The sequence below is a fragment of the Pongo pygmaeus genome, chromosome 3 (genome assembly GCF_028885625.2).
Source record: "Pongo pygmaeus isolate AG05252 chromosome 3, NHGRI_mPonPyg2-v2.0_pri, whole genome shotgun sequence".
Classification (NCBI taxonomy): Eukaryota; Metazoa; Chordata; class Mammalia; order Primates; family Hominidae; genus Pongo; species Pongo pygmaeus.
In genome coordinates this window covers 2,377,298-2,405,016 of record NC_072376.2, presented here as the reverse complement: position 1 = coordinate 2,405,016, position 27,719 = coordinate 2,377,298, and the positions used below count along the sequence as shown (strand labels likewise).

General features: G+C 50.9%; 1 protein-coding gene across 4 annotated transcripts in view; it reads left to right on the top strand.

Annotated features, from left to right (window-relative positions):
* The window catches only part of ZFYVE28 (zinc finger FYVE-type containing 28), a 150,641-nt gene that overhangs the window by 49,251 nt on the left and 73,671 nt on the right, over positions 1-27,719 (top strand). For 2 of the 4 annotated variants that reach the window (XM_054486570.2, XM_054486573.2), the window contains exons 2-3: positions 14,963-15,103; positions 27,214-27,351. In XM_054486570.2, the coding sequence (XP_054342545.1) occupies positions 14,963-15,103; positions 27,214-27,351 (279 nt within the window). The remainder of the gene's footprint in view (positions 1-14,962; positions 15,104-27,213; positions 27,352-27,719) is intronic. The other 2 variants (XM_054486571.2, XM_054486572.1) reach the window with 1 other exon arrangement.

The window sequence follows — 27,719 nt, the reverse complement described above, 5'->3', positions numbered from 1 at the left end:
CAGGAGGAAGGATGGCAGGGATGCCCCTCTAAGCACCACCTGCCCATAGCGTATGGTCTCCAGAGAAGATGTGTGGATGGTCAACCAGCAATGAAGGGTGCCCAGCATCATCAGCCATTGGGAAAATGAGAGTCAAAACCACAGTGAGCGGCCACTTCACAGCCACCAGAATGGTTAGAACTGAAAAGTCAGATAATAAGAAGTGTTGGTGAAGACATAGGGAAATCAGAGCCATGCCACACCAACTGCTGCTCTATGATTGTTGAATGGTGCAGCCTCTTTGGAAAGTAGCCTGGCAGTTTCTCAAAAAGTTAAACACAGAAGTGCCATATGGCCCAAGAATTTCACTTCTAGATATATACCCAGAGAGCTGAAAACATATGTCCCCACAAAAACTTGCTTATAGCAGCACTATTCATAGTAGCCAAAATGTGGGAGCAGTGCAAGTGTTCATCGACAGATGCCTGGATAAACAAAATGTGGTCTGTCCATCCACACAGTGGCACACAGGAAGCACCGATTTATGCTGTAATGTGGATGAACCTTGAAAACACTGCTCTGTGAAAGTAACAGACACAAAATGCCCCATTTTGTATGATTCTATGCACAGGAAATGTCCAGACATGCAAATCCGGAGATAAAATCGATGAAGGGGTAGGGAGATGACTGCTAACAGGTGTGGTTTCTTTTGGAGGTGGTGAAAATGTTCTGAAACTAGATCATGTGATGGTTGCACAGCTCTGAGAATACCCTAAAAACTGCTGAATTGCATACTGTAGAGGCAGGGTCTCATGCTGTCACCCAGGCTGGAGTGCAGTACTATGATCTCAGCTCACTGTAACTTCCACCTCCTGGGCTCAAGCTATCCTCCCGCTTCAGCCTCCTGAGTAGCTGGGACTACAGGTGCAAACCACCACACCCGGCTAATCTTTTGTGTGTAGATACAGTGTTTTTTTTTTTTTTTGTAGAGATGGGGTGTTGCTTTGTTGCCCAGGCTGGCCTTGAACTCCTGGCCTCAAGTGATCCTCCCACCTCAGCCTCCCAAAGCACCAAAGTGCCATCGTGCCTGGACTTTGAATTGCACACTTTGGTAGAATTTTATGGCACGTGAGTCCCATCTCAATAAAACAGTTTCAGAAAGCAATGATTGCCCTCTTTTGGGCAGCAGAGCCTGGGCTTGTCTCTGCCGGCTGGAGCCACCTGGACATAGACCTGCTGCAACTGGCACGCACCAAGTTGCCCTGGTTAAGGGGAGGGTACCTGGCATGTTGGGTCAGAGTCAGGGGCTCCGTGATTAGAGGAGCAACCACCCTGGGTGTCTTAAGTCCGTTAGGTCCTTCAAGAGGAGCTGGTCCAGGACTGAGCATCAGTCCACCTGCCTGGGCCAGTGAGGCCTCCTTGAGTATGGCTTCCAGTGTGCCCAGGAGTGTGGGATACCCATGCCCCCCCAGGCCTGAGCCAACAAAGCAGAGGCCAGAGCATCCTGGGCCGGCTGTTGCGGCCCCACTGCAATAGTTCTCTTGGCCCACAACCTTGGACCCCTGTCTGGGTGATTGAAGTGCTCCTCTGATTAAAGGAACAAGCCCAGTTCTTGTGAGCTCTTAGCAAATCACCTCAGATCATTTTTGAAGGAGAGAAATAATTCATAAATAAGCAGCTTAAGTTTCCATTTTCCACAAGCAAATTTCCATGCATCCTAGGAATTGACCGGTCTGCGTTCCCCAATCCCCACCACCCTTTCAGAGTTTCTTGAGCTGCCCTCAGCCAGGCAGAGCCTGAGGCTCAGCCCCTGCAACGGGGGGCTTGAGCAGGGGACACCCCGGGGGCACCCTGCTAGCACAGTGGGAATGGAATTGATTGTCTTCCTAGCAAGTTTGCTATTTAATAGTTTTAAATATAAAATGCATTTTAAAGAATCTTTAAACCTATGGAGTTCAAAATGAGATCTCTGGCAGTTTAAATGCCCAGCTGTCAGATACAGGCTTATTCCATTTGGTCACGCACCCTTCCCTCTGGAGCTCTCTCACCACCCGTTCTCCTCCTCAGCAGTGACGGAGGGGCTGTGCAATTCGTTCGTTTCTTTATGATCCCACTGCAGCTACCGTGGTTAAATTTTCTGCAATCGGTGTTCTTGGCACATCATTTGTATAGGCAGTACTTGACAAAGTTTGATTTGAAAATTCATTTTCCCTTTGAAAACGCTTTGCTAGATGTGCAGTTATCTCCCAGCTTTGTGTCTGGCTCGGCTTGCAGAATAAATGCCACGGTCAAGGCCAGCATTATCACCTGGGGTTTGCGTGGCGCCACGCCCAGCTGTTTCTCCTGTAAGGAGGATGTCTTTGCATGATAGGGGATGCCTCATCCTCAGGGGGCCAACCCAGCCTCCTCCTAGAGCCAGAGTCCGGCTTCTGGGGAGCATCTCCTTCCGTGGGTGGGAGGGGGTCTGTTTCCACATCAGAGACTACACTGAGGTGATAAAGGGGCCCTTTGCCATGCCCCGAGGGGCAGAGGCCTCTAGCTGCATGGAACTGTACCCTCTGCAATTGGAGGGTTTTCTCTGGGGCCACTGAACACTCCACTGAGCTGAGTAGATGGTGGCTGTGGGGAAGGCTGCCAGCTCTTCCACCCGTCACCTGCCCCTCCGAGCTGTTTGTGGCTTCTGCTGCAAGTGAGAGCAACTTGGCCGGGAGATGGGTGCTGCTTGGTGAGAGAGCAGGTGCAGGGAACTGTGTTGGGGTGTCTAAACCAGTTCCCCAATCTAAAGCTTCCCAGGGCACCGATTTACCAGACCATCTGGGAAACTGCAGAGGCCTGGGCTTGCCTCTGAGGGAGGCCCACGTGCAGCTTTGCATAAGCAGGTTCTTATGAAACATGAGCACTGGTAACAGCTGTAAAAGCATTTTATACAAAAATTTCGTGAGGTTAAAAATTCCATCTCAGAATGTACACGTGAATGTTTTCGGTGCGTGTAGAGTTCGTGCCTATGTTTTTTGCTGGAATAACTGGGTGCTGTAATTCTGTGCCGCATTCCCCCCCGAAGTCTCTTTGAGAGGGGGCCTCCTGGGGACATCCACATTCAGCCTCAGGGTTCTTCCTTTACTGGCTGCGCTGGGGGAGCCGCGCTGGGCCATCTGAGTTCACAGTGAGGCCGGCTGGATCTTGCCCTGGTTTCCTATGAGCAGGTCACATGGGTCAGCCTTCGCCTTGCCCTTAGGGAGCAGGGGCCGTGCTCTGCCACCTCCATCCCTCCTGTAGGTAGAGGGGAGCCCCCAGTCCCCAGTGTCTGAACCTCAGGGCCTGGGAAACAAACGTGTGCTTGTGTGCTTCCTTTTCCTTCAGAATTTATTCTGCAGGTGGTCCAGCTGGGGCCTTCTTCTATCGGGGTGACTCTCAGAGCTTGATAACCCAAAGTCCAGCTGAGGGCGAGCTGGAGGGCCTGGGAGGCGTCCTCCCTGTGTAGCCCAGCTCCAGGCACAGAACCAAGGCCCAGCCAGTGCTGGCCGTCTTCCAGCCTGAGTGGGGTGAGCTGTTCCACCCAGGCCGGAGCGGGAGCCTTTGTCCCCAGGTTGGGCCAGGGCTCAGGGCTCCCACCAAAGGGTGGGAGATTTGGGAGTGGACCTGAAGAAGGGACAGGAGAGAGTCTGTGGGCCAGAGAGGCAGCAGGCAGGGTCGGGGGCATTTCTGCAGGTGGGAAGGTGGGCCTGGGTGACCGGCCCAGATCCCAGATCATTGTCGTTACCCTTATTACCCTGCGTGCACTGAGAGGCCCCTGCAGCGTGCGGGCAGTTGGGGGGGACACGCCCTTTGTGAGTGCACGTGCGGGCCCAGAGGCAGCGCTCCAGGCTCGAGTGACAGGCACTGCGCGGCCCCTCCTCCCGCCCTTGTCCCCTGCTGTCCCGGTTGCTGCCTGTGGCCTCCGCGCACTGCACTCTCGAAGCCGACCCCGCGTGGCCCACCCAGGGAGATGTGGAGACCCTGACCCCCTGCCGCCCGCGCCTCCCCTGCCCCCTCCCCCTCCCCCCGCCGCATTCAGGGACACACGGCCCCTTTCTCCCAACGCTGCCCGCTGCCCACTGCCTGCGGGGCGGCCCAGCTCCACTGCTCGCCCTTCGGCCTGGACCCCCACCCCGTCCACCTCCCTTCCCCACTTCCGCGTGCGGGGCCTGACGCCTAGGGAGTGACCCCCGCGTGCGCCCGGGACACCTGGGCCCTGTGGCTGCGCCGCCCCTGCTGGGCCCCGCCCCCGCCCCCGCTGTCCCTCCGCGCTGCCTCCTCCGGGGTCCACGGTACTCTCACGACTTTGCCGCGGCGACGTGGGGGTTTTATCGCGGTATCGCGGAACACAGCCCCTGCCATTCCCAGTCACCGGCTCGGAGGCCATGGGCGCCTTGGCGAGGGCGCGGCGGCGGGAATGCAGAACGTTATCCTCATCACCTGCGTCCACCACTGTCACTCGTGACCGCGAGACGCGAAGTGCTAAGGGCTTGTCCAGGCTAAGCGAGTTCTCTTCGTCCTTAAGCCCACTTTGCAGATGCTAATCAGAGGGACAGGCGGCCAAGAACCTGGAGCCCACCGGGGCGTCTGTGCCCAGTGCCGACCCTCTAAATTCCCTTCCCACGTGGCTCCTGTCGCGTCTGGGCTGTGGAGGATTCCTCTAAACAGGCACAGCCACCCTCTGGGTAAAGTACTTATTGATGTGAATTGAACGTAAAGCTGCCAGCCTTTCCTGGCAGTTTGCTTTGAAGGGCTTGGAGAGGTGGGGGGCTGTGCCCTTGGGGTGGGCAGGGCGTTCAGTGGCCTGGCTGGCCCCACAACACCGTGGATGCACAGCCTGTGGTTCCAGGTCAGGCTGGAGGACTGTGTGGGGCTGGCTGTCCACTCACAGGCACCTGCAGGGGGTAGGTGAGACTGGGGCTCAGCACCGAGCCCTGGTCTACAGCCAGGCCGGGTGGACAGAGATGATGTGCAGGCTGTCCCGGATGGGCACGGGCTTGGACGCCCCAGGCAACACCTTCCCAGCTAGCGTCAGGCATCCTATGCCCCACTGGGCCAGAAGGCCACGGTGAGCCTGGAGCTGTGACCTGAGGCCTGGGGAGGGCTTCCCTTCACAGGGCACAGCGCCTGCCCTGGGGCTGTGGCACCAACGTCGGTGGTGGCTTTGTGCTGTTTTCACCCTTATTACTTAGCAGGAGCAAGCAGGGAAACCGAGTCACAGGATAAGTCTTCCACCGTCAGGCAGGGTGAGTGGCTTTGAAATGCAGGCCTCATTGCTTATTGGAAGTGGGATCTTGGGTGGATTTGTGAACCTCTCTGAGCCTTGGTTCTTCCCTCTGTAAATTGGGGAACGGCCCCTTACCTCCTCTGGGGTGGTGGAGATTTCAAAGCAGATTCGCTAATTACCAGTCCCAAGAGAAGACTCCTACTTTGTGGAGAATAGCAAAGATCGTCATAGCCAAATACCAGGAACTTCTGCCTGTGGGCACCGCATCCTGGGCTACTGTTTAGTCCTCCATGCACTGGTGACCTACATGCTCACATACAAGTTACACAAAGCAGGTTGATTACTTACAGATAGGAAGCAAGGGACAGAGCCAGTCCCCAGTGTCGGGAAGGCTGCCCAGGGCAGATGGATTGCTGACTGCACATGCTTCTCTTTGCACCAGGGCTAAAGGGCCCTGCAAGCAGCTGCCCAGGTTAGAGACCTCAGGGGCCACGTGACCCCCAGGGCAAAGCTTTGAAGGACACCCTGCTTCCAGGGAGAAAGAAGCAAAGCCCAGGCGGTTCCTCCCTAACTCAAGCTGTTACAGTCCCTGGGAGGGTCAAGGACAAGGCCCAGGCTGTTCTGGGCAGTCCCTCCCTATCTCTGGATGCTGCGTCCTCAGCACGTTCTACCAGCAAGCAAGAAAGCTGGGAGTGCTGGATTGGTCCAAGGCCCCCTGGAGAACGTTCCTGCAGGGATTATCTGAGCTATGCCACTCCCACAGGTGACCTGAGCTGGGTGGCGTATATGCCACTCTCACAGGTGACTGGTCAACGGTCATATGAGGGATTAAACTGTGTCCAGCCCCCGCCCACCAAGCCCTAGAACTGCCAGGGTCTTCTGAGTCTCGGAGGAAGTAGCCAGCAGTCTCAGCAGTTCCCTGGTCAGGCTGTGCTGGGGACACTTACCATGTAACGGGGTTGAGGGGACCACGGGGATGGTGATGAACCCAGGGCTTGGTGCCGCATGTGGGCCCGAAGGCTACAGGGAGGGCCAGTACCGAGTCCTGAGAGAGAGCAGGGGTGGGTGGGGTCCGCAGGAGGCCAAGGCAGGAAGTGAGCAGGACCGTCCCATCCTTACTCCCTGCCAGGCCTCCTGCTGACCCAGCGTGCCCACTGCAGCCTCCTGCTGGCCCCGCGTGCCCACTGCAGCCTCCTGCTGACCCAGCGTGCCCACTGCAGCCTCCTGCTGGCCCCGCGTGCCCACTGCAGCCTCCTGCTGGCCCCGCGTGCCCACTGCAGCCTCCTGCTGGCCCCGCGTGCCCACTGCAGCCTCCTGCTGGCCCCGCGTGCCCACTGCAGCCTCCTGCTGACCCCGCGTGCCCACTGCAGCTCCCTGACCCCAGAGCAGGGCAGAGAAGGGGGACAGATGGATGGGGAGGGAGGCAGTAGCAGCAATAGTAGCATTGGCGTGGGTGTGGCAGCAGGGCTGTGCCTGGGACCACAGGAGTGTGTGCCTGTCTGGGGCCCCAGATCTGCTGCCGGCGGCTGGTGGTGCTGCCAGGTCAGTGGGGCCCCAGCCTGGCAGCCCCTGGGGTGTCTGCTGTGCATGAGGCCTGCCTTGGGGACATGGGTCACGGCTGCCCAGGGACGCCAGGCCTCCGTGTGGACAGGAGGGGTTGGGGATCTGCAGGAGGGGCTGGGCCTGTGATTGGCGGCAGTGAACGATTCTAGCCCCAGTAGTGGAGGGGTGGAGGGGCTTCCTCGGCCATTAGTTGGTCATGGTGAGGGCTGAGGAACAGCTGGTGTAGGGGTCACAGCTGTGGGGCCGCATTTGTGTGTCCCAGGCAGAGGCTCTTCCCTGGCTTCTTTGCGATGCTCTTGGATTCCTGGTGCTGCAGCGAGAAGCCCCAGGCTTTAATGGAAAGCTGGCCCTGGAGAGGCCCAGGCGGCGCCTCAGACACCTAGTCCTCACCCGTGCACGCTCCAGCCTCTGTCCAGCTGAAGTCTGCATTTGAACGCTGTCTCCTGGAGATCTGCTGATATCTAGGAGGCAAACGCACCCGGGTCTCCACGGCTGAGTGTGGGGGCTGTGGGGGTAGGGACCTGGCTGCCTGGGGTGGTCTGTCTTGGGAACTGGAGCTTAGAGCCCAACTTATGTCCTGGGTTCAGCTGTGTGGGGAGGGAGGCAGTAGGAGCTGGACTGGGCTTCCGTCCCTTGCTGGGGCCCATGGGGCGGGGCTGGTCCTCTCTGGCCTGGCTGTGCTGCCTGCCCTCCCATCTGTCCCACCACCTGCCTGCTCCCATCCTCCCTGCCGCAGCTTGGCCAAGACTGTGATGCTGCTGCCCTGGAGTGACAAGGTGTCTCTTTAAGGTCCCCACCTGCAGAATTTATGTCATATTTGGCAAACAAGAGTGTGAAAGGGATCCAGTCCTGGGCCCTTACCCCCTTTCCCCACATAGATGCCAGAGAGTCCTAGTGACCCCTGGGCTGAGATCTGGCTCCTTGGCATCCAGCGATGTGGCCTTGGCCATGCGTTACCTTCAGGAGCATCAGTCTCCTTGTCTGGGTGGAAGGTGTGGTGTGATGGGCGGTGCTTCCGTGCCCTGTGCAGGGCTTGGAGCCCCAGCCCTCCTGGGCCTCAAGGTGGCAGGGGCCTGCCCCAGTGGGTGGTGTAGTGTGTGTAAACTCTGATCCTGGTGGCCAGCCCTCGTAACTGCCGGGAAACACTCCAGGGACATCACACGTGGGTCAGACAGGGGCTGAGCTCACACGTGCGCACTGCGTCTCTCACCCTGCACGTGCCTCCAACTCGCACCTCCCACCTGCAGCCACAGCTCACATTAGGCACCAGGGGCTTGAATGAATTAACAGTTTAATCAGCTTTACAAAATTAGCCCTTAATCAGTCCATCCTTGTATTTTTGAACTGAGAGCTGCTTTGTTCATGCGTATTTTCTCCTGCTTTTTTCGGGGTTGTCTGTTCAGTAGTCATCTGACCTCCTGAACGAAATGCCTTCTTCACGGGTTTGACTCCTTTTAACAGTGAACACTTTCACTGCTATGAATTTATCTTTGAGAAAATATTGACGTAGTGTGATTTTAAAAGAGATTCCTACTAGGTTCTAATTTATTCTTTTACAATTTTTATTTCAAAAATTTTAACAAGTGAGTACTTCCTATTTATATCAATTGATTCCCTTTATTGTGGACATTGTATTTAAGGACATTTAAAAACTGAATTTAAAATGAAATTGTAAAATGTTGTTGAATAAAGCTGGTGGATTCAAATCAAAGGGAGATGATTTGTCAGTGCTGAAACATTAACCCCCCCTCCCCATTTATCTGTCCTGCCCGCAGGCTCACTTGAGGGTGAGCCCCGTCGTGCTGGACAGATTTAACACTAAGTGATGAGTAGGGTGAGATGATAATTGTTTGCTTTATACTCTGCATACTTAGAAATGGAAATTTAGTACCGGGTGGGATGACTGACACAATGAATAAAGACCCCTCCTGCTCCCGCCCCAGGAACTGCTGGGACCATGTGGGAACTTTGGCCTCTTCCTCTGAAATACTGGTCCTGAAGGGCCAGGACGCTAGCTCAGGGGCTAACTCAGCTTTTCAAATAGCACAGGGTTTCCGTGTGCGCGTGCATGCATGCGTGCCTCTGTGTGTGTGTGTGTGTGTGATTACAGCTCTCTTTTTGCAGATGGTCAACACCTTTGTAGGTCTGGTTTTAAGGTCTTTACTAAATCAAGGTACAGCGGCAGGGCGTTTGCTTGTGGGCACTGATGCCAAGTCAGCAGTGTGACTGTGGTGCCCGTCATGGCATGGTGTGGGGCGGGGTGTGGCGAGTGTTGTTCCTCGTGGTCGTGGAGACCCTCGGAGCTTCCCTGTTCTCGGGGGCGATGGCTTTGGACACACTGTTCAGGATGCCCCTTTCCCATACGCAGGCAATTTTACCGTCAGAGCCCACGGCCCCTAGACATCATGGAGGCCTCCTCAAATCACAGAGAACCACAAATAGCCTTGCAGGTTGTTGTAGATGCCGTACACTTGTCCGGGGTGGGTAAAGGCTCCGAGGCTCAGGTCCAGGGCCCAAGGGGGCTGTCCTTCCAGGTGGATGGGCGTCCCCAGGGTCTTTCAGGGAAGCTTGAGCCCACCCCAAGAGCAGCTTCCTCAGAGTTGTACAGGCCCACAGATTTGGGATTTTACCTTAGAGGAGGGTTACCTGGAGGGGTTTGCTAAGTGGATGTCAGGGCTCCCAGGCTCTCCTGCATGGCCCTGCAGCATGGAGGGGTCTGGCCAAGGGCTGGCTCCCCAGCCTGCTTCTGGGCCTTCCACACAGGTCAGGTGGCTGCAACAAAGGACTCCAGACTCGGTGGCTGGAACAGTAGGAATTTATTTTCTCTCAGTCCTAGAGGCCAAAAGTCCAAGACTACTGCGTGGCAGGTCTGGGTCCCTCTGAGGCTGGGTCTCTCCTTGGCTTGCAGACGCCGCCTTTGGCCATTGTCCCCACAAAGTCGGCCCTCTACTTGCCTGTGTCCATATTTCCTCTTCTTATACACCAGGTATATTGGATTAGGGCCCGCCCTGACGACCTCATTTAACCTTAATGACCTCTTTAAATATCCTGTCTCTGGGCTGGGCTAGATGGCTCATGCCTGTAATCCCAGTACTTTAGGAGGCTGAGGCAGATGAATCGCTTGAGCCCAGGAGTTCCAGACCAGCCCGGGCAACATGGCAAAACCCCGTCTCTACAAAAATTACAAAAATTGACTGGCCTTGGCTGGGCACGGTGGCTCACCCCTGTAATCCCAGCACTTTGGGAGGCTGAGGCAGGCAAATCATGAAGTCGGGAGATCGAGACCATCCTGGCTAACACGATGAAACCCCATCTCTACTAAAAATACAAAAAAAAAAAAAAAAATTAGCCGGGCGTGGTGGCGGGCACCTGTAGTCCCAGCTACTTGGGAGGCTGAGGCAGGAGAATGGTGTGAACCCAGGAGGCGGAGCTTGCAGTGAGCTGAGATTGCACCACTGCACTCCAGCCTGGGCGACAGAGCGAGACTCCGTCTCAAAAAAAAAAAGCAGGGAGATACTGTTTCCAAACACAGTCACATTCTGACATTCTGAGTCCTGGGGCTTAGGACTTCAATGTTTGAATTTGGGGGGTGTGGTCACGTTTAGCTCAAGATAAGGTCACACAGCAAATCTGCCTCATCCAACCCCACCAGGCCCACCCCACCAGTGAGCAGGCCTGGCAGTGCAGTCTGTGTGCTCAGTAACACCTCAGCTCCATGGGAGACAATTTAGAGGCTTCAGCTGCCTCAAGAGGAAGGCGGGGAGCCCTGAGGCACACAGGCTGCCTTCTGCAGGTGGGAGTTGGCTTCCCTGCAGGGCACCAAGCATCCCCGCTAACTGGAGGCAGGGCCAGGAGGGGTCAAGTATCAGGCCCGTCCCTGAAGGGTTCCCTACCTCCCATGCCTTTTATTTTGGTGATGAGCACCCCTTTCTAGCATTTACCCTGCCAAGTAGACAGGCATGTCACCCCTGTGGGAGCTCATCTTGACACTTGTTGCACTGGTCTCACATCACACACGCATGCACATCCATGCCTGCACATATATTCACATGCACACAGATAGATGGACGCACATGCATGTACACACTTATGCACAATGCACAGATTCACATGCACACAGCCATGGACAGGTGCATGCGTGTACATGTACATACCTGCACACACACGGCAGTGGTTCTTGGCCTCTCCAGAGCACAGGAGAGGAAGTGTGTGAGCCGAGGGGACGTGCATGTACCCCATTGTTTGCTCAGAGGCTCAGTCCCCCTTTGGTCCGGGGCTTTGTGTGATGACTGGGGCTTTGTGTGCCAGCACCATGCTGCCATCAGTCTTTCATGCACCTGCGTTGTGGCTGAGCCGTCTCCTCCGCTTACCAAGCAGCGAGGGGCCCGTGTTGACCTGGCGTTGCTGGGAACTCCTTGCACTAGTGTTGTGAGGTTTTGGTGCCAGGGCAGAGAATGATTCTGGGTTCCTTTCGGGGGTTTCTGCATGGCCCCTGGTCGTGTCCTCTTTCTCAGAGCCGAGATTTAGCTTCCAGGAGGTGTTGTCATCCAGTGCCCTAAATTCAGTACCTGGCCTCTTTGCTGGGCCAGATGGTGTCTCGTCAGCGAGCTGCAGTCGGGGCTGCGGGACGCACGCAGTGAGGGACTGTGAGGGCTCTGGTCCAGCTCAGTCACAGCCAGGTGTCTGCTATGGGATCGTCCACACCAGGCCCCTGCTTCTCCCACCCTCCCATACCTACTGCTCTGAAGGGGAGCTGGCAGGTTTGGGGCCAGAAGGGAGCCGGGGGCTCTGCTGACCTGGACTAATGCCTGAGCTGGGTGTCAGGCCCAGCGGGTCTCATGCAGGCCTTGGGCAGGCTGCGAGCTCAGCCCCACCCCGAAAAGGGGCCATGCTCCCTCCTGGTTCGGGAAGTGGCAGGAAGGCTCCTCTGCCCTCTGGTAGGAAGGTGCTGTTCTTGGCTCTTCCCCTCTTCCTTGGGAGCGAGGAGGGGCATTGGCAGGCCCAGGGCCCAGGTGAGGAAGCTGGTGGCCACCGCAGAAGCTGGGTCAGAATTCTAGGGGAGGGGAAGCTGGCGGTCACCCCATAAGCAAGGTCAGAATTCTGGGGACTGCACTGGGTGCGGTGGCTCACGCCTGTAATCCCAGCACTTTGGGAGGCCGAGGCGGATGGATCATTTGAGGTCAGGAGGTCAAGACCAGCCCAGGCAACACAGTGAAACCCTGTCTCTACTAAAAATACAAAAATTAGCTGGATGTGGTGGTGGGATTACACCTGTAATCCCAGCTACTTGGGAGGCTGAGGTGGGATGATTGCTTGAGCCTGGGAGGTGGAGGTTGCAGTGAGCTGAGATCACACCAGCCTGGGCAGCAGAGTGTACTCCAGCCTGGGCAGCAGAGTGAGACTCCGTCTCAAAAAAAAAAATGACCTTTGCATCCCCTCCTTTCCTTTCAGGCAGTAGAGCAGGAACAAGGTTAAGAGTGTCTCCTGCCTCCCAACCCCACTCTTCTTCCCATTTCATCACAGAGGGGTCGCTGGGTGACTGCGACCTTGTGGCTCTCTGGGGTTGGCTGGGCCCATGGAGGGGATGTGTTTACTTCCAGAAAGGCACAAGGTGCAGGGACACAGCAGTGGTGCTGAGAGGGTGGGAGCAGATGGCAGCCAGTGCCCACTGTCCATCTCTGTGCCTCTGGCATCTGTGAGCACATCAACGGCCGGGGGGCGGGCACATCAATGGCTGGGGGGGCGGGGTCTGGGTCTGTCTTGCTCTGGGCTGTGTCCCAGGTCCAGATCCGCTCCTAGCAGAGTGGATACTCAGGCAGCATCTGCCGGAGAGTGAGTGGGTGCAGAGGCTCTGTCAGCCTCCTGTGAACAGTCCCAGGGAAGGCTTCCCATTGGCTGCCCAGGTCACAGGTACATGCAGCCGTCGCTGGAGCCCAGGCAGGGGGGCAGTGGATGGCCTCATGTGGATCTGCTCAGCCTCACTGGGGTTTGCTCTCCCCACCCCAGGGGTCTGGGCCAGCGTCTTGAGCTGATCCAGAGAGTGAGGACTGGAGGGCCAGGAAAGAGTCAGGACAAAGTGACCCTGGTCAAGGCCACACAGAGGGGAGGGGCGGCAGGCCAGAGCACACGGAGGAAACGGCCCCGACGGAGATGGGAGTCTGTGGGGAACACGGCCGGCACATTCGAACTGTGTGTGATTTGGTATATTCTCCTCTCCTCTGTCTTTCTCTCTGTGATTATGAAGAGTCCCTTTTATAAAAATAGGTTCAGGCCAGGCACAGTGACTCACTTCTATAATCTCAGCAACTTTGGGAGGCCGAGGTGGGAGGATGGCTTGAGGCCAGGAGTTCAAGACCAGGCTGGGCAACACAGGGAGACCCCATTTCTAGAAAAAATTTAAAATTAGCTAAATATAGTGATGTGTGCCTATAGTCTCAGCTACTTGGGAGGCTGAGGCAGGAGGATCTCTTGAGCCCAGGAGGCGGAGGTTGCAGTGAGCCATGCTCGTGCCACTGTACTCTAGCCTGGGCAACAGAGCAAGACCCTGTCTCAAAAAATACATATATAGGCTGGGCACAGTGGCTCAGGCCTGTAATCCCAGCACTTTGGGAGGCTGAGGCAGGTGGATCATGAGGTCAGGAGTTTGAGAGCAGCCTGGCCGACATAGTGAAACCCCATCTCTACAGAAAATACAAAAATTGGCCGGGCATGGTGATGGTTGCCTATAATCCCAGCTATTCGGGAGGCTGAGGCAGGAGAATCGCTTGAACCCGGGAGGCAGAGGTTGCAGTGACTTGAGATCACGCCACTGCACTCCAGCCTGGGTGACAGAGTGAGACTCTGTCTCAAAAAAAAAAAAAAAAAAAAAAAGAAACATATATATATGTGTATATATATATGTGTGTGTATATATATATGTATATATATGTGTATATATATGTGTATATATGTGTATATATGTGTATATATGTATGTGTATATATATATGTATATATGTATATATACGTATATACATATATGTGTGTGTGTGTGTGTGTATATATATATATATATATATTCAAGGACTTCATCACTTTTGTAAGGGGCTCCTTTGAATCCTCGAAACTCTGATCCAGGGGAACAAGCTGTTTGCATCCTGGGGCAGTGGGAACCTCACGTGCCAAGGGAGGGTGGCTGTGCTGTGTGCGTAGAGCACCAAGGAGGCCAGCCAGGGTTGGGGTGTGTGGTGGTTGCGGTTGAAGACCAGCTTCTGAGCCCCTGCGTGTTTGGTGGGAGGGGAGCCTCTGAGCATAGGGTTTCCTGCCACAGTGCACTGGTGTGGAAACTGAGATGCTGTGAAGTTTCTAGAGAAGGGGGGTGTGAGGTGAATTGTTTCTGAATCATGGGAAATGGTTTATGATGCACTGTCAATCATTCTTCACTTAAGTGGAGTAAATTTTATTGTTATTCTGGGCCACTTCATATTTTGGTTTTGTGAATAAAAAAATATTTCCTGGCCGGGCGCGGTGGCTCATGTTTGTAATCCCAGCACTTTGGGAGGCTGAGGCGGGTGGATCACCTGAGGTCAGGAGTTGGAGACCAGCCTGGCCAACATGGCGAAACCCCGTCTCTACTAAAAATACAAAAATTAGCCGGGCGTGGTAGTGGGCGCCTATAATCCCAGTTACTGGGGAGGCTGAGACAGAAGAATCGCTCGAACCCAGGATGCGGAGGTTGCAGTGAGTTGTGATCATGCCATCGCACTCCAGCCTGGGCAACAAGAGCGAAACTCCATCTCAAAAAAAAAAAAAAAAAAAAAAATCCTAAGAGCTGCTTTCGTCGCCTGGAGCACTGGGGACCCCACTCTTCCCAGAGCCCCTTTTCTGTGGGCTCTCCACCAGAGGGAGCGTGAGGACCTTGTGTCTGGGGTGCAGCAAAGGATCTGGATTCCCCACAGTCCTGGGGTGAAATGCAGGAGGCCTGGGGACCCTCGAATCAGGGGTTGAGCTGGCAGCCTGAGCCTCAGCTTTAGCTGTTTCCCTCTAGATCCTGGCGTAGAAAGCTGATAAAAGGGCCGGCTGCTGCTCGGGGTGGAAGGTCCCAGGCTGAGCCCACACATGGCCTGGGGACAAGGCAACCAGCCCAGGCATCCCCTCCAGTTCCCCACCCACTCACGCCCCTGGCCCCTCTCTCCTGCAGAGGTCGGATCCGCAGCTGCTTGCCCGGTTCTACTATGCCGACGAGGAGCTGAACCAGGTGGCCGCGGAGCTGGACAGCCTGGATGGGCGGAAGGACCCCCAGCGGTGCACGCTGCTGGTCAGCCAGTTCCGCTCCTGTCAGGTGAGCCACGGGGCAGCAGAAGCTGGCTGGCCCCGCTGGGCATTGGACAGAGTGGCCTGTCCTCAGTAGACCAAGGCTTTGTCACCTGCTGGCCCCCTGTGGTGGCGTTCTCAGGGTCAGGTGCTAGAGAAGCCAGGCCCAGGAAGAGGGACCATCCCGGGCAGGATGTGTAGGGTGGGTAGCCGGGCTGGAAGTGAGAAACCGCACGGGACACTTGGGGGAGCAGAGGCTGGGAGAGCAGGGGCAGGGGGTGCGGAGTGAGCAGGCTTCTGAGCCAAGGGGCAGCCAGTGTGGGAGGGGTGGGCCTGCCTAGGTGCTCGTGTAGAGCTTGGGTACCATGCAGCGGTCACACTCTGCCGCTGACTCATGGCGCGGCCAGCATCTGCTGCATAATTGAGAGATGGCCCTGGAAGCTGCTGCTAAAAATACCCTGGCCGAGGTTTTCTTCCCAGTGCACCAAGCACTCAGAGGCATTTCCAACACAATAGCAAACGGCATGGTGCAAAGTTTTATCAAGTGATGATGAGGGGTTTTCACAAAGTTCCGGAATGTTCTTGGTGTACTCTTCCCACAGGGTCTTGCTGAATCCTTGCGGCCGTGGGAGGTGGGGCCTGACACATGCTCCTCCAACAGGGGGGAGTCTATCACTGTGTCACCGTGGTCCTGAGGGTCCCACACTGTGGGGCTCCTGCAAAGTGGCCAAGCTGGCTGCACCCCGGCCCTGGCTCTGGGCCTGGCCCTGCTGCGGTGGGAACTCAGCAGCGTTAGGGCCCTGCGTGTGGCCAGGACAGCTTTTCAGGCCAGATCAGGCTCTGAGCTCTTTTTTGGGCTGTTCAGTGGCAGCCTCCACCTTCCGTGTGTTCAGATGTTCCAACAGATGTCCTGGCCCCTCCAGGGACAGCCTCTGTGGGTGGGGAGAGTCCCTGCCCACAGGAGCTCAGGTTAGAAAGAGCTTCTGCCCAGGGGACAGGTGCTGGGGGCCCTGGAGCCTGGAGGAGGAAAGTGCCATGGAGGAGAGGTGCTGGACCTGCCCCGCGGCCCCCCCGGTGAGGAAGGGGGATCAGATGCTGTTCCTCGTGGCAACCTCTGGGGAGGGGCTCTGTTCCCTTTACATGCTCTGTGACCTGTGTGCTTTTTTGTTGACTGACAGAGTTGATGATAAAGCCTGGTTTTAAGTGAGTTTGAGAGGTGGGGGCTGCCAAGCTAGGTGGCCCCTTCTCAGGCTTCCCGCTGCCACAGGTTTTAATTGGGATGTATCACCGTGAGAACTGCCCTGTGAGAAGGATCTGGAGGGGAGTGCTCCCAGTACAGTTAAGGGCTTAAACACTCACGTTCTTCTCCTTGCTGCTGGGGTCTTTGAAGGAACTGAGAGGGTGTGGACACTGTCCAGGCCCCTCAGCATCATCTGATTCGGGCTCACTTTTGTCCACTCGGCTCTAGGGCCCTGCCTCTGGCTCATCTCGTATCCCACTGGCTCCTTTGTGGCCCTTCTTCCTTCTTCCACACCTCCCCCTCTTCCTCCCTCCTCCTTCCTCCCCCAGCCTCCTCCATGTGGGTCCCATGCCCAGTCCTTGGCCTCTTCCTGTCCGCCCCCTGACATGGCAGCCTCATCCTGCTCCATGTCTGTGCTGAGCACCCCCAGGGGAGCCTCTCAGCCTCTCCTCCCCCCAGATCCAGGTGTGCTCCCCCTGTTCCTCCCAGCTCCCTGGGGGCATCTCACAGGGCCCTCCTTACCCCCAGCACAGCTAGACACTGAACAACGTGGTTTGAACTGCACAGGTCCATTTATGCATGCATTGTTTCAACCTAACTCAGATCTAAAATACAGTATTCTCAGGACACAAAACCCACATATACAGAGGGCGGTGCAGGTTTCGCTGGTCCAGCCATGGGACTTGAGTATGTGCAGATATGATATACACTGGGGGTCCTGGAACCTGTCCCCTGCGTGTACTGAGGGATGATTGTATTTCATGTCTTTTTATGACATTATAAGTGGTATTGCTTATTACATGTCAATTTTTTAAAATAAGCCAGAACCATAAATGAAGTGCTTCCCTTAGTTCTGTGAGCCACTCTACAAATTAATCCAACCCCAGAAGGGGGTCATGGGAGCCCCAGTTTACAGCCAGCTGGACAGAAGCACAGCCCACGCCTGGACTTGGGATCAGCATCTGAAGGGGCGCCGTCTTGTGGGACTGAGCCCTCACCCAGTGGGGTCTCACTCTGTCGCCCAGGCTGGAGTGCAGTGATATGATCTCAGCTCACTGCAACCTCCACCTCCCAGGTTCAAGCAATTCTCCTGCCTTAGCCTCCTGGGTAGCTGGGATTACAGGCATGTGCCACCATGCCCTGCTAATTTTTGTAATTTTAGTAGAGACGGGGTTTCACCATGTTGGCCAGGCTGGTCTCAAACTCCTGAACTCAAGTGATCCACCTGCCCTGGCCTCCCAAAGTCCTGGGATTACAGGCGTGAGTCACTGTGCCTGGCCCTAAATGTCAATTTTTGATTGTTTGGTGCTACTATATGGAAATACAATTGACTTTTGTATATAGATCTTGTATCCTAAAACCTTTCTTTGGGAATCTAGATAATGGTTTTTCCTACTTTCTACTCTCTACTCTCATATAGTCACTCAACACTCCATGACCAGATGAGTGGGGTATTCCCCACACACCGAGTCATTCCCCAGCAGGTTCTGCAGGGGACAGCAGTGGGGGTCCTCTATTCAACCTCATCTTGACACTGTCCACCCGGAGTGACCTCAGAACCCACAGGGTGAGGGCTCAGTCCCACAACACGGCCCCCCATTCAGATGCCAATCCCAAGTCCAGGTGTGGTCTGTGCTTCTGTCCAGCTGGCTATAAATTGGGGCTCCCATGGCCCCCTTCTGGGTTGGATAAATTTGTAGAGTGGCTCACAGAACTCAGGGAAACACTTCATTTATGGTTCTGGCTTATGAATAAAGGACGTAGTAACAGGTACAGATGAATACCAGATGAAGAGGTGCACAGGCCAAGGTTAGGAAGGGTCCCAAGGGCAGGAGCTTCTGTCCCGTGGAGTTGGGGTGTGCCCTTCTCCTGGCAGGCGGATGTGTTCGCCAGCCCGAAGGAAGCTCCTGAACCAGTCCTTCTGGGTGTTTTTGGAAGCTTCATTATAGAGCTATGATTGATTATATCATTGGCTATTGGTGAGAACACTTCCCAATTCTTCAGTGCCTCTCCCCTCCCCGGAGGTTGGGGGTGGGGGTTGAAAGTCCCAACCCTCTAACATGCCTTGATCTTCCCAGGGACCAGCCCCCCATCCTGAAGCTGTCTAGGGCCCCCAGCCACCAGTGAACTCATATCACTCTGGAGAGTCCAAGGCTTTTTAGGAGCTGTATGTCAGGACATGGGAAGAAGACCAAACATAATATTTTACAATATCATACTTTCTTTCTTTCTTTCTTTTTTTTTTTTTGAGATGGAATCTCGCTCTGTCGCTCAGGCTGGAGTGCAGTGGCGCGATCTTGGCTCACTCCAAGTTCCGCCTCCCAGGTTCACGCCATTCTCCTGCCTCAGCCTCCCGAGTGGCTGGGACTACAGGTGCCTGCCACCATGCCTGGCTAATTTTTTGTATTTTTAGTAGAGATGGGGTTTCACCGTGTTAGCCAGGATGGTCTCAATCTCCTGACCTTGTGATCCGCCCGCCTCGGCCTCCCAAAGTACTGGGATTACAGGCGTGAGCCACCGCGCTCGGCCTACAATATCATACTTTCTAAATTCACTTATTATTTCTGGCAGCTTTTTGTAGATTCTGTTAAATTTTTTGCCAATAAAGATAATCTTCACTTCTTTCTTTTCTCTCTGGATGCCATGAGTGTGTGTGTGTGTGTGTGTGTGTGTGTGTCTGTGTGTCACCCTATTGAACTAGCTAGAATTCCAGTACAAAGTTGAATAGAAGTGGTGAGAGCAGACATCTTTTGTTAATTATGGAAGACTGAATGCTTTCTCCCCAAAGATAAGCGTGATGTTAGCTGTAGGATTTTCATAGCTACCCTTTGTCAGGCCAAGGCAGTTGCCACCTACTCATAGCTTGCTGAGAGTTCTTATTAGGAATGGATGTTAGATTTTTTTTTTTTTTCAGATGCTTTTTTTTGTGCGTCAGTGGAGATTATCATGTTATTTTTATTATGGTAAATTACATTGATGGTTTTTTTTACTCAATAAATATTGACTTTTTATTAGTATCCACTCCATCACTCAACAACAATAGCAGCATGCAGATGCCATGAGGGCAGGGCTGTGTGTACACACAACATTCACCAGTACATCCCAGTGCCTAGTGCATAGTAGGCACTCAGTTATATCATTGAAACAGGGAACACTTGGCTGATTCATTTAAATTTTAATTTATTTTCTTTTTGAATAGTGTGACTTACTCTTTTTTGCATATGATAGCTATGGTATCACATAAACAATTGTAAACTGTGTCGAGCTGCCAAAAGTTTGAATCTCATGCCAGTATGTACATTCAGGCTTCTCACCATAGCTATTTGAGAGTTATAATTATCTATATATGAAAGAAACTTTGGGCTCATCTGGTCCGATTCTCTTATTTCATGAATTAGAACACTAAATCCACTCAGATTGGGTGACTCATCTGTCAGAACATGCAATAAACAGAAAACAAGGGGTTGTTTGCTGGATGCCATAGCATCCAAAGGTCAGGGTAGCTGGAACTCTTGGTGTCTTCTTGTCTTACAAAATGATGGAAGACACATCATTTTAGTTCTCTGGTAGAAAGAGGATCAGAGAACCAGCTGGGTATCACAAATATACTACAAAGATAAAAGACAGAATTTGGCCCTAAATAAAAATAGATTTTTAAAAATACAGAAGAGATCAGACATGTTGCTAAGAAAATGCAGATGTTAGACCATATCCATGGTTCACAGTCCTTGTGAGAGCTTAAAAAATATAGATGCCAGGACCCAATCCCAGAGATTCTGCCTTACTTGATCCAGGAAGAGCATAAGCATACATTGATTGATTTTTGAATGTTAAAAAAAATTACTCCTGCATTCCTGGGATAAATCCTACTTGTTCATGGTACATTATCCTTTTATGCATTATTGAATTCAGTTTCCTAAAATTTTGTTAGGAGTTTTTGGATCAATATTCATTAGGGATATGGGCCCATAGTCTTTGTCTGATTTTGGTATCAAGACAATGTCACAGATGAGTTGAGAAGGATTCTGTCCTCTTCAGTTTTTTGGAAGAGTTTGTGTAGTGTTAGTTCTTCTTAAATGTTTGGTAGAATTCACTATTAATCTATCTGGACCTGGTAGAATTCACTATTAATCTATCTGGAACTGGAGTTTTCTTTGTAGGAAGATTTTTAACTACAAATTTAATTTCTTGAATAGATATAGGGTTTTCACATTATTTCAGAAATTTCTTCTTGAGAGAGATTTGGTAGTTTATGCCTTTTAAGAAATTTCATCTAAGTTGTTGAATTTATTGGCATAAGTTGTTCATAATATTTCCTTATAATCCTTTTAATATATGTAGGATCCACAGTGATGTCACCTCTCTCATTCCTGTTATTGTTGTATCTTCTGTTTTCATTCTGAACTGTGTTGATAGAGTTTTATCAGTTTTACTGATATTCTCAAAGGAACTATTTTTAGCTTCATTGATTTTCTCTATTGCTTTAATCTTTTCTCTTTCATTAAATTTCTGCTCTGATTGTTGCTATTCCTTTCTTCTGTTTGCTTTGGGTTTCATTTACTCTTCTCTCTCTAGTTTCTTTTTTTATTTTTATATAGTAGACTTCAAAACAGAACCTTTATAGTTTCTTAATATGGCAACTGAGGTTAGAGAATGAATGGCTTTCTTCTTTTCTAATTTAGGCATTTAGTAGTTTAAATTTCTCTGTAATTGCTGCTTTAGTGGTATTCCATAAATTTTGATATGTCGTATTTTTACTTTCATTTCATTCACAATACTTTGTGATTTCCTCTTTGATTTCATGTTTGATTCATGAGTTATTTAAAAGTGTGTTATTTAGTTTTCAAATATTTATGGATTTTTCTAGAGATCTTTCTGCTAATGATTTCTAATTTAATTCCATTGTGGTCAGAGGATATACTTTGTGTGACTTGGATTATTTTTACATGTATTGAGGCTTGTTTTATGGCCCAGAATTTGGTCTTTCTTGGTATATGTTCCATATACAATTGGGAATCATGTGCATCTGGCTGTGGTTGGGTGGAATGTGCTGTAAATGTCAACCATGTCAGGATGTTTTAACAGCATTGCTAAGATGTACTATATCCTTGCTGATTTTCTGTTTACTTTCTATGTCTTATCAGTTGAGAAAGGTACTGAAGTTTCTGACCATAATTGTGGATTTGTTTATGTCATCTTACTTCATGCCGTTTGAAGGTCTATTATTAGGTTGATAAATGTTAATGATTGTTATGTGCTCCTAATAAATTGAACCCTTTATTATTATGAAATGACTTTTTTTTTTGTCCTTGGTAGTACTCTTTGCTCTGAAACCTACTTCAGTATTCATGTAGCCACTCCAGCTTTCTTTTGATTGGTGTGAATATGATACAACTTTAAAAAAAATCCTTTTACTTTTAGCTTATTTGTGTCTTTATGTGTAAAGTGGATATCTTGTAGGCAGCATATAGTTGGGTCTCATTTTATTATGCAATCTGAAAATCTCTGTCTTTTATTTGGGGTTTTTAGATCATTTTTGTTTAATATATCTTTGATATAGTTATATTTAAGTATCATTTTGCTATTTGTTTTCTGTTTGTCCCATCTTTTCTTTATTCCCATTCCTCTTTTTTTTCTTCTTTTTTATTAATTGGCTTCAGTGATTTCCTCTCTTAATTTTTATGTATTCTATTTATTTTTTATGATTCTGCTTTGTCGGCTCATTAGCCAGAACTCTTTGTTTTGTTATTTTAGTGGTTGCTTTAGGGTTTATAATAATTGTCTTTAATTACAGATATCTTCAAATGACATTGTACAACTTCACATGGAGTATAAAGACCTTCCAATAATTCACTTCCATTTCTCCTACTGGACCTTGTGCTATTGTTGCCATACATTTTACTTTTGTATGTTACAGACTCACACTATGTTGTTAGGGTATTTTTTTCATTTAAATGGTCAATTTTTTAAATTAAAAATTTAGAAAATTAAATAGTAAAAAAGGATCTTGTATATTTACCATCTAGTCACCATTTCCAGTGCTCTCTTTTCCCTTGTATAGATCTCTGTTTCCATCTGGTGTCATTTTCTTTTTGCTTGAAAGAATTTCTTTTTCTTTTTTTTTTTTTTTTGAGATGGAGTCTTGCTCAATCACCCAGGCTGGAGTGCAATGGCACGATCTTGGCTCACTGCAAGCTCTGCCTCCCGGGTTCACGCCATTCTCCTGCCTCAGCCCCCCGCGTAGCTGGGACTATACGCGCCTGCCACCACGCCCGGCTAATTTTTTTGTTTTTGTTTTTTTTTTAGTAGAGACAGGGTTTCACCGTGTTAGCTAGGATGGTCTCGATCTCCTGACCTCGTGATCCGCCTGCCTCGGCCTCCCAAAGTGCTGGGATTACAGGAGTGAGCCACTGCGCCCAGCCAATAATTTCTTTAGCATTTTTTATAGTGCAAATCTACTGGTCATGAATTCTTTCAGCATTTGTTTGAATGAAAAATTATTCTACCTTTGCTTTTGAAAGATATTTTTGCTGGGTACAGAATTCTAGGTTGATATTTTTTCCCCCTCAATACTTTAAAGATGTTGTTTCATTCTCTTCTCACTTGTATTATTTCAGATGAAAAATCTAATGCCATTTTTGTCTTTGTTCCTTGTATGTAACACATCTTTTTTCTCTTGCTACTTTAAAGATTTTCTCTTTTTATTGGTTTTGATCAATTTGATTATGCTGTAATTTGGTATAGTTTTTAAAAATGTGTCTTCTGCTTGGGGTTCATTTACTTGGTTCTTTGAGTTTATATTTATTAAATTTGGAAAAGTTTTGTCCATTATTCCTCCAAATATTTTTTTCTGTCTCATTCCTCCTTGTTTCGGGACTTGAATTACATTCATATTTGACCTTTGAAGTTGTCCAACAGTTCATTGATGATTTATTATTTCTGAATCGTTGGTATAGTTTCAGTTGCTGTCTTCAAGATTACTGTTCTTTTTTTCTGAAATATCGAATCTGAGGTTAATCTCATGCAGTATATTTTTTCATCTCAGACACTGTAATTTCCATTTCTAAATCAGTTAGGGACTTTTAGTTTCTTCGTTTTCTCTAGTTAACTTTTTGAACACATGGGAATCAGTTATAACAACTGTCTTAATGTCCTTGATCATCTTTGTCAAGTCTGGGTTGATTTTGATTGATTGCTTTTCCTTTTAGTCATGGGTGATATTTTCTTCATTCTTTGCAAGCTCGGTAATTTTTTTCTTTTTCTTTTTCTTTTTTTTTTTTTGAGATGGAGTCTTGCTCTGTTGCCCAGGCTGGAGTGCAGTGGTGTGATCTTGGCTCACTGCAAGCTCTGTCTCCCGGGTTCATGCCATTTTCCTGCCTCAGCCTCCCAAGTAGCCGGGACTACAGGCACCTGCCACCATGCCCGGCTATTTTTTTTTTGTATTTTTAGTAGAGACGGGGTTTCACTGTGTTAGCCAGGATGGTCTCAATCTCCTGACCTCGTGATCCGCCCACCTCAGCCTCCCAAAGTGCTGGGATTACAGGCGTGAGCCACCGCACCCAGCCTTTTTTTTTTTTTTTTGAGACAGAGTTTTTTTTGCTCATATTGCCCAGGCTGGAGTGCAATGGCATGATCTCAGCTCACTGCAATCTCCACCTCCCGGGTTCAAGCGATTCTCCTGCCTCAGCCTCCTGAGTAGTTGGGATTACAGGCATTCGCCACCACACCCTGTTAATTGTGTATTATTAGTAGAGATGGGGTTTCTCCATGTTGGCCTGGCTGGTCTCGAACTCCCGACCTCAGGTGATCCACCCGCCTCGGCCTCCCAAAGTGCTGGGATTACAGGCGTGAGCCACTGCACCCGGCCAAACTTGGTAATTTTTTAATTGGGTACCTGACATAGTGAATTTCACCCTGCTGGGGGCTATTACTGTAAATATTTTTGGTTGTTCTGAGATGCAGTTTAGTTACTTAGAAACAGTTGATTCCTTTGGGTCTTATTTTTTAAGGTGTTAGGCAGGACCAGAGCTGTGTTTAGTCTAGAGTTAACTGCTGTTCACATGGAGGCAGGACACTTTTAGGTACTCTACTCAATACTTTGTGAATTGTGAGTGCTCCTGCTACTCTAGCCTCCTGGAGAGCTCCGGTCACTGCTCCCTCGAATCCTTCAGGTGCGTCTTTCCCGACCTTAGGTAATCTCCCCACAGGCATGTGTTGATCAGTTCTCGGCTGAATCCTTGAGACCTTCCCCAGATCTCCAGAGTTCTCTCTGTCCAGCTCTCTCTTCTCTGCCTCCTGCTCTCTGAATCCTAACTGCCTTGGTTCCATCCAAGTTCCCTCTCCTGTTCCATGACTTGAAACTTTCCTCAAGGCAGTGAGCTGGGGTAGTCGTGGGGCTCACCTTGTTTGTTTCCTGTCTCTTGGGGATCACTGTCCTTTGTGGCCTGATATCCAGTGTCATGGGAATCACTGTTGTTGTTGGGAGTGGGGTCCACTGGGTTCCTATTACTCCATCTTGGCTGGCGTTAAAAGTCCTAGCAAGTGTTTCTTGCAGCATACTGTGTGTGAGGCACTGTTCTAGGCACTGGAGACTCATCGTGAATAACAGAAGACACTTCCCTCAGGCAGCTGTGTTCTGGAAGACCAGGAAGGCTGGGCAATGAATCCAAGCATGGCCACGAAAGGCTCCTCAGCCTTAGACAAGCTGTGCCACCTGGGTTGATCACTAAAAGCTCCTCAGCCTTGGACAAGCTGTGCCACCTGGGCTGAGCACTACAGCCTTAGACAAGCCATGCCACCTGGCAGAGCACGAAAGGCTCCTCAGCCTTAGACAAGCTGTGCCACCTGGCTGAGCCTCAGATCCTGGACTCTTCATCATCACAGCCGGGGTTTACTTTGCACCGCCTGTTGCTGTGATTGCCATTGTTTGCTCATTTGTTTGTTGAATCATAAGCAAAGGGCCTTCCTACCCAGAAAACCTTTTAAAAAGAAGTGACAGTAGTCCCACTTGCTGGTTGAATTTTATTTTTATTTTTTGTATTATAAAGGCTTAACATTTTTCTTACACTGCAGATTTTCCTTCAGAGTTTAGTGCACTGATTTCTTGCCTGAGAAGGGTCATGCTTCCCCACTCATAGTGAGTTTTCATATCTCTTCCTAAGAAAAATGAAAGTCAAGCCTCGGAGGGCAGAAAGGAGGGATAGTCGAGATTAAAAATTGCCAAGGTGAGAGTGTCAGTTAGTGTGCTCTTTCTGGAAAGCCATTTGGCAGTATCTCATTAGAGCCTGGAAATGCACTTTTGACATTGTAATTCCATTTCTAGCCATCAGTGGGTCCTAAGGAAAGGAAGTAATCCACACTCGGAGCATCGTGTACCACAGTAGTGAGGGCAGCATTGCGTGGAGGTGGAGGATTAGGCACATCGTCAGTGTCCAGCAGAAGACAAAGGAGTGAGTTAACAGGACGGTCCATATGCTGGAATTGTATGTCACCATCCATCAAAAATTGGATTTGTGACAGATGTAATAACATGTTGCAGCAGCAACAACAGCAGAATGCAGTATTATGTACATGGATCGTCTCAATGTTGGCTGAAAACAGGCCCTCAGAAGATGAGAATTAGAAGGAACTGTGTCCCACCTGCAGTCATATTTCCCCAAGGACATTTTCCCCACTTCTCTCCTTTGCCATTGGTTCCAGTTTTCCTAGGATGAATATGTATTGATTTCATATTTAACAAATTAAAGCAAAAGTTAAGCTTCCAGTGTTTTTGTAACCTACAGAATGAATAGTCAATGTTTAAAGAATAGGACAAGTTTACATAAAAGGATGGAATGCAATTTAAGATGTAAAAAAATGGGTTTCTTTCCCTCATATACACAAAGTCTGTTATACTTTATATTTTGAACATAAGGAAATAAAGTAAAATAATTTTAAAGAGTCTTTAAAATAGAAGCTGCTTCCACGGATGCTGGCTCACTCTGGTAATCCCAGCCGCTCGGGAGGCTGAGGCTAGAGGATGGCTGGAGCCCTGGAGTTTGAGGCTGCCATAAGCTATGATTGCGCCACTTCACTCCAGCCTGAGTGACAAAGCCAGACCCTGCCTCTAAAAATAAACAAAAGCCAGAAGGTGCTGTGTATTGAGGCTTACAGAAGGGGACCTGGCTGATCAGAGAGGCAAAGTGACCTGTCCCCGGTTGAACAGCCATGAGGGATGCAGTCAGGGTCTCCACGTTGTGAAAGCAGCACCCCGCTCCAGTGCAGACTGACTTATGTGTTGCTGTAATTGATCTGCCGGTTCCAGAGGAGGTGGGAGGGGACGCCACCTGGATGGAGGAGCAGGGCCCAGCTGTGCCTGGCCTTGATGTAACTGCACTCTTCTGACCCTAAGACATGGTCTGTGTCCCTGACTACAGAGGAATGCACTGAGCTTCAGGGAAAACGAGGGCTTTGCAGGTCCCCAGCTGGCTGAGAGTTCGTCTGAGCCCATGGCTCCTGCAGTTGCTGCTCTTTATTGTCCCGGCTGGAGTGCGATGGCACGATCTCGGCTCACTGCAACCTCTGCCTCCCTGGTTCAAGTGATTCTCCTGCCTCAGCCTCCCTAATAGCTGGGATTACAGGTGTGCGCTACCACGCCCGGCTAATTTTTGTATTTTCAGTAGAGATGGGGTTTCGCCATGTTGGCCAGGCTGGTCTCGAACTCCTAACCTCAGGTAAACCACCCGCCTCGGCCTCCCAAAGTGCTGGCATTATAGGCATGAGCCACCGTGCCTAGCCTCCTCTATCACTTTAATAATCCTAAAAAACAGTCACATGCACCGTGCGTGTTTTCCAGCAGTACATGGCGGCCGCCAGCTGGACACAGCGATTGGCGCACTTTCTCCTGTCTTCTGTTTCAGGACAATGTGTTGAACATCATTAACCAGATCATGGATGAGTGCATCCCCCAGGACCGCGCCCCCAGAGATTTCTGCGTCAAGTTCCCTGAGGAGATCCGGCACGACAACCTGGCCGGCCAGCTGTGGTTCGGTGCCGAGGTAGCGGGTGGCCACCTGGGTTCAGAGGTCCTGATGTGGGGTGGTATCTAGACGTGTCCCTGCGAACCTCGTGCATGGGTGCCTGCAGGTGCCGGGACCTGGTGTCTCCTCCAAGAGCTCCGTCCACTCTGGGTTACGTGGTGTGGTCTGAGCCTGGTAGGCCGTGCACCCCTGGAGGATCTGGGAAAGCCATGAACTGGTGCCCCCAAAACTATACATACAAATTAAATTTCCCATGTGGTTTTTATGAGGTTCTCAGGCCCCCAGACAGCCAGGACCTAAAAGTGGTTGTTAATGGCAGTAATGCCCACATCAGGAACGAGTGCTCCCCTCCCGCCCTGTAGCACGGGCAGCAGCGGGGGCTGGGG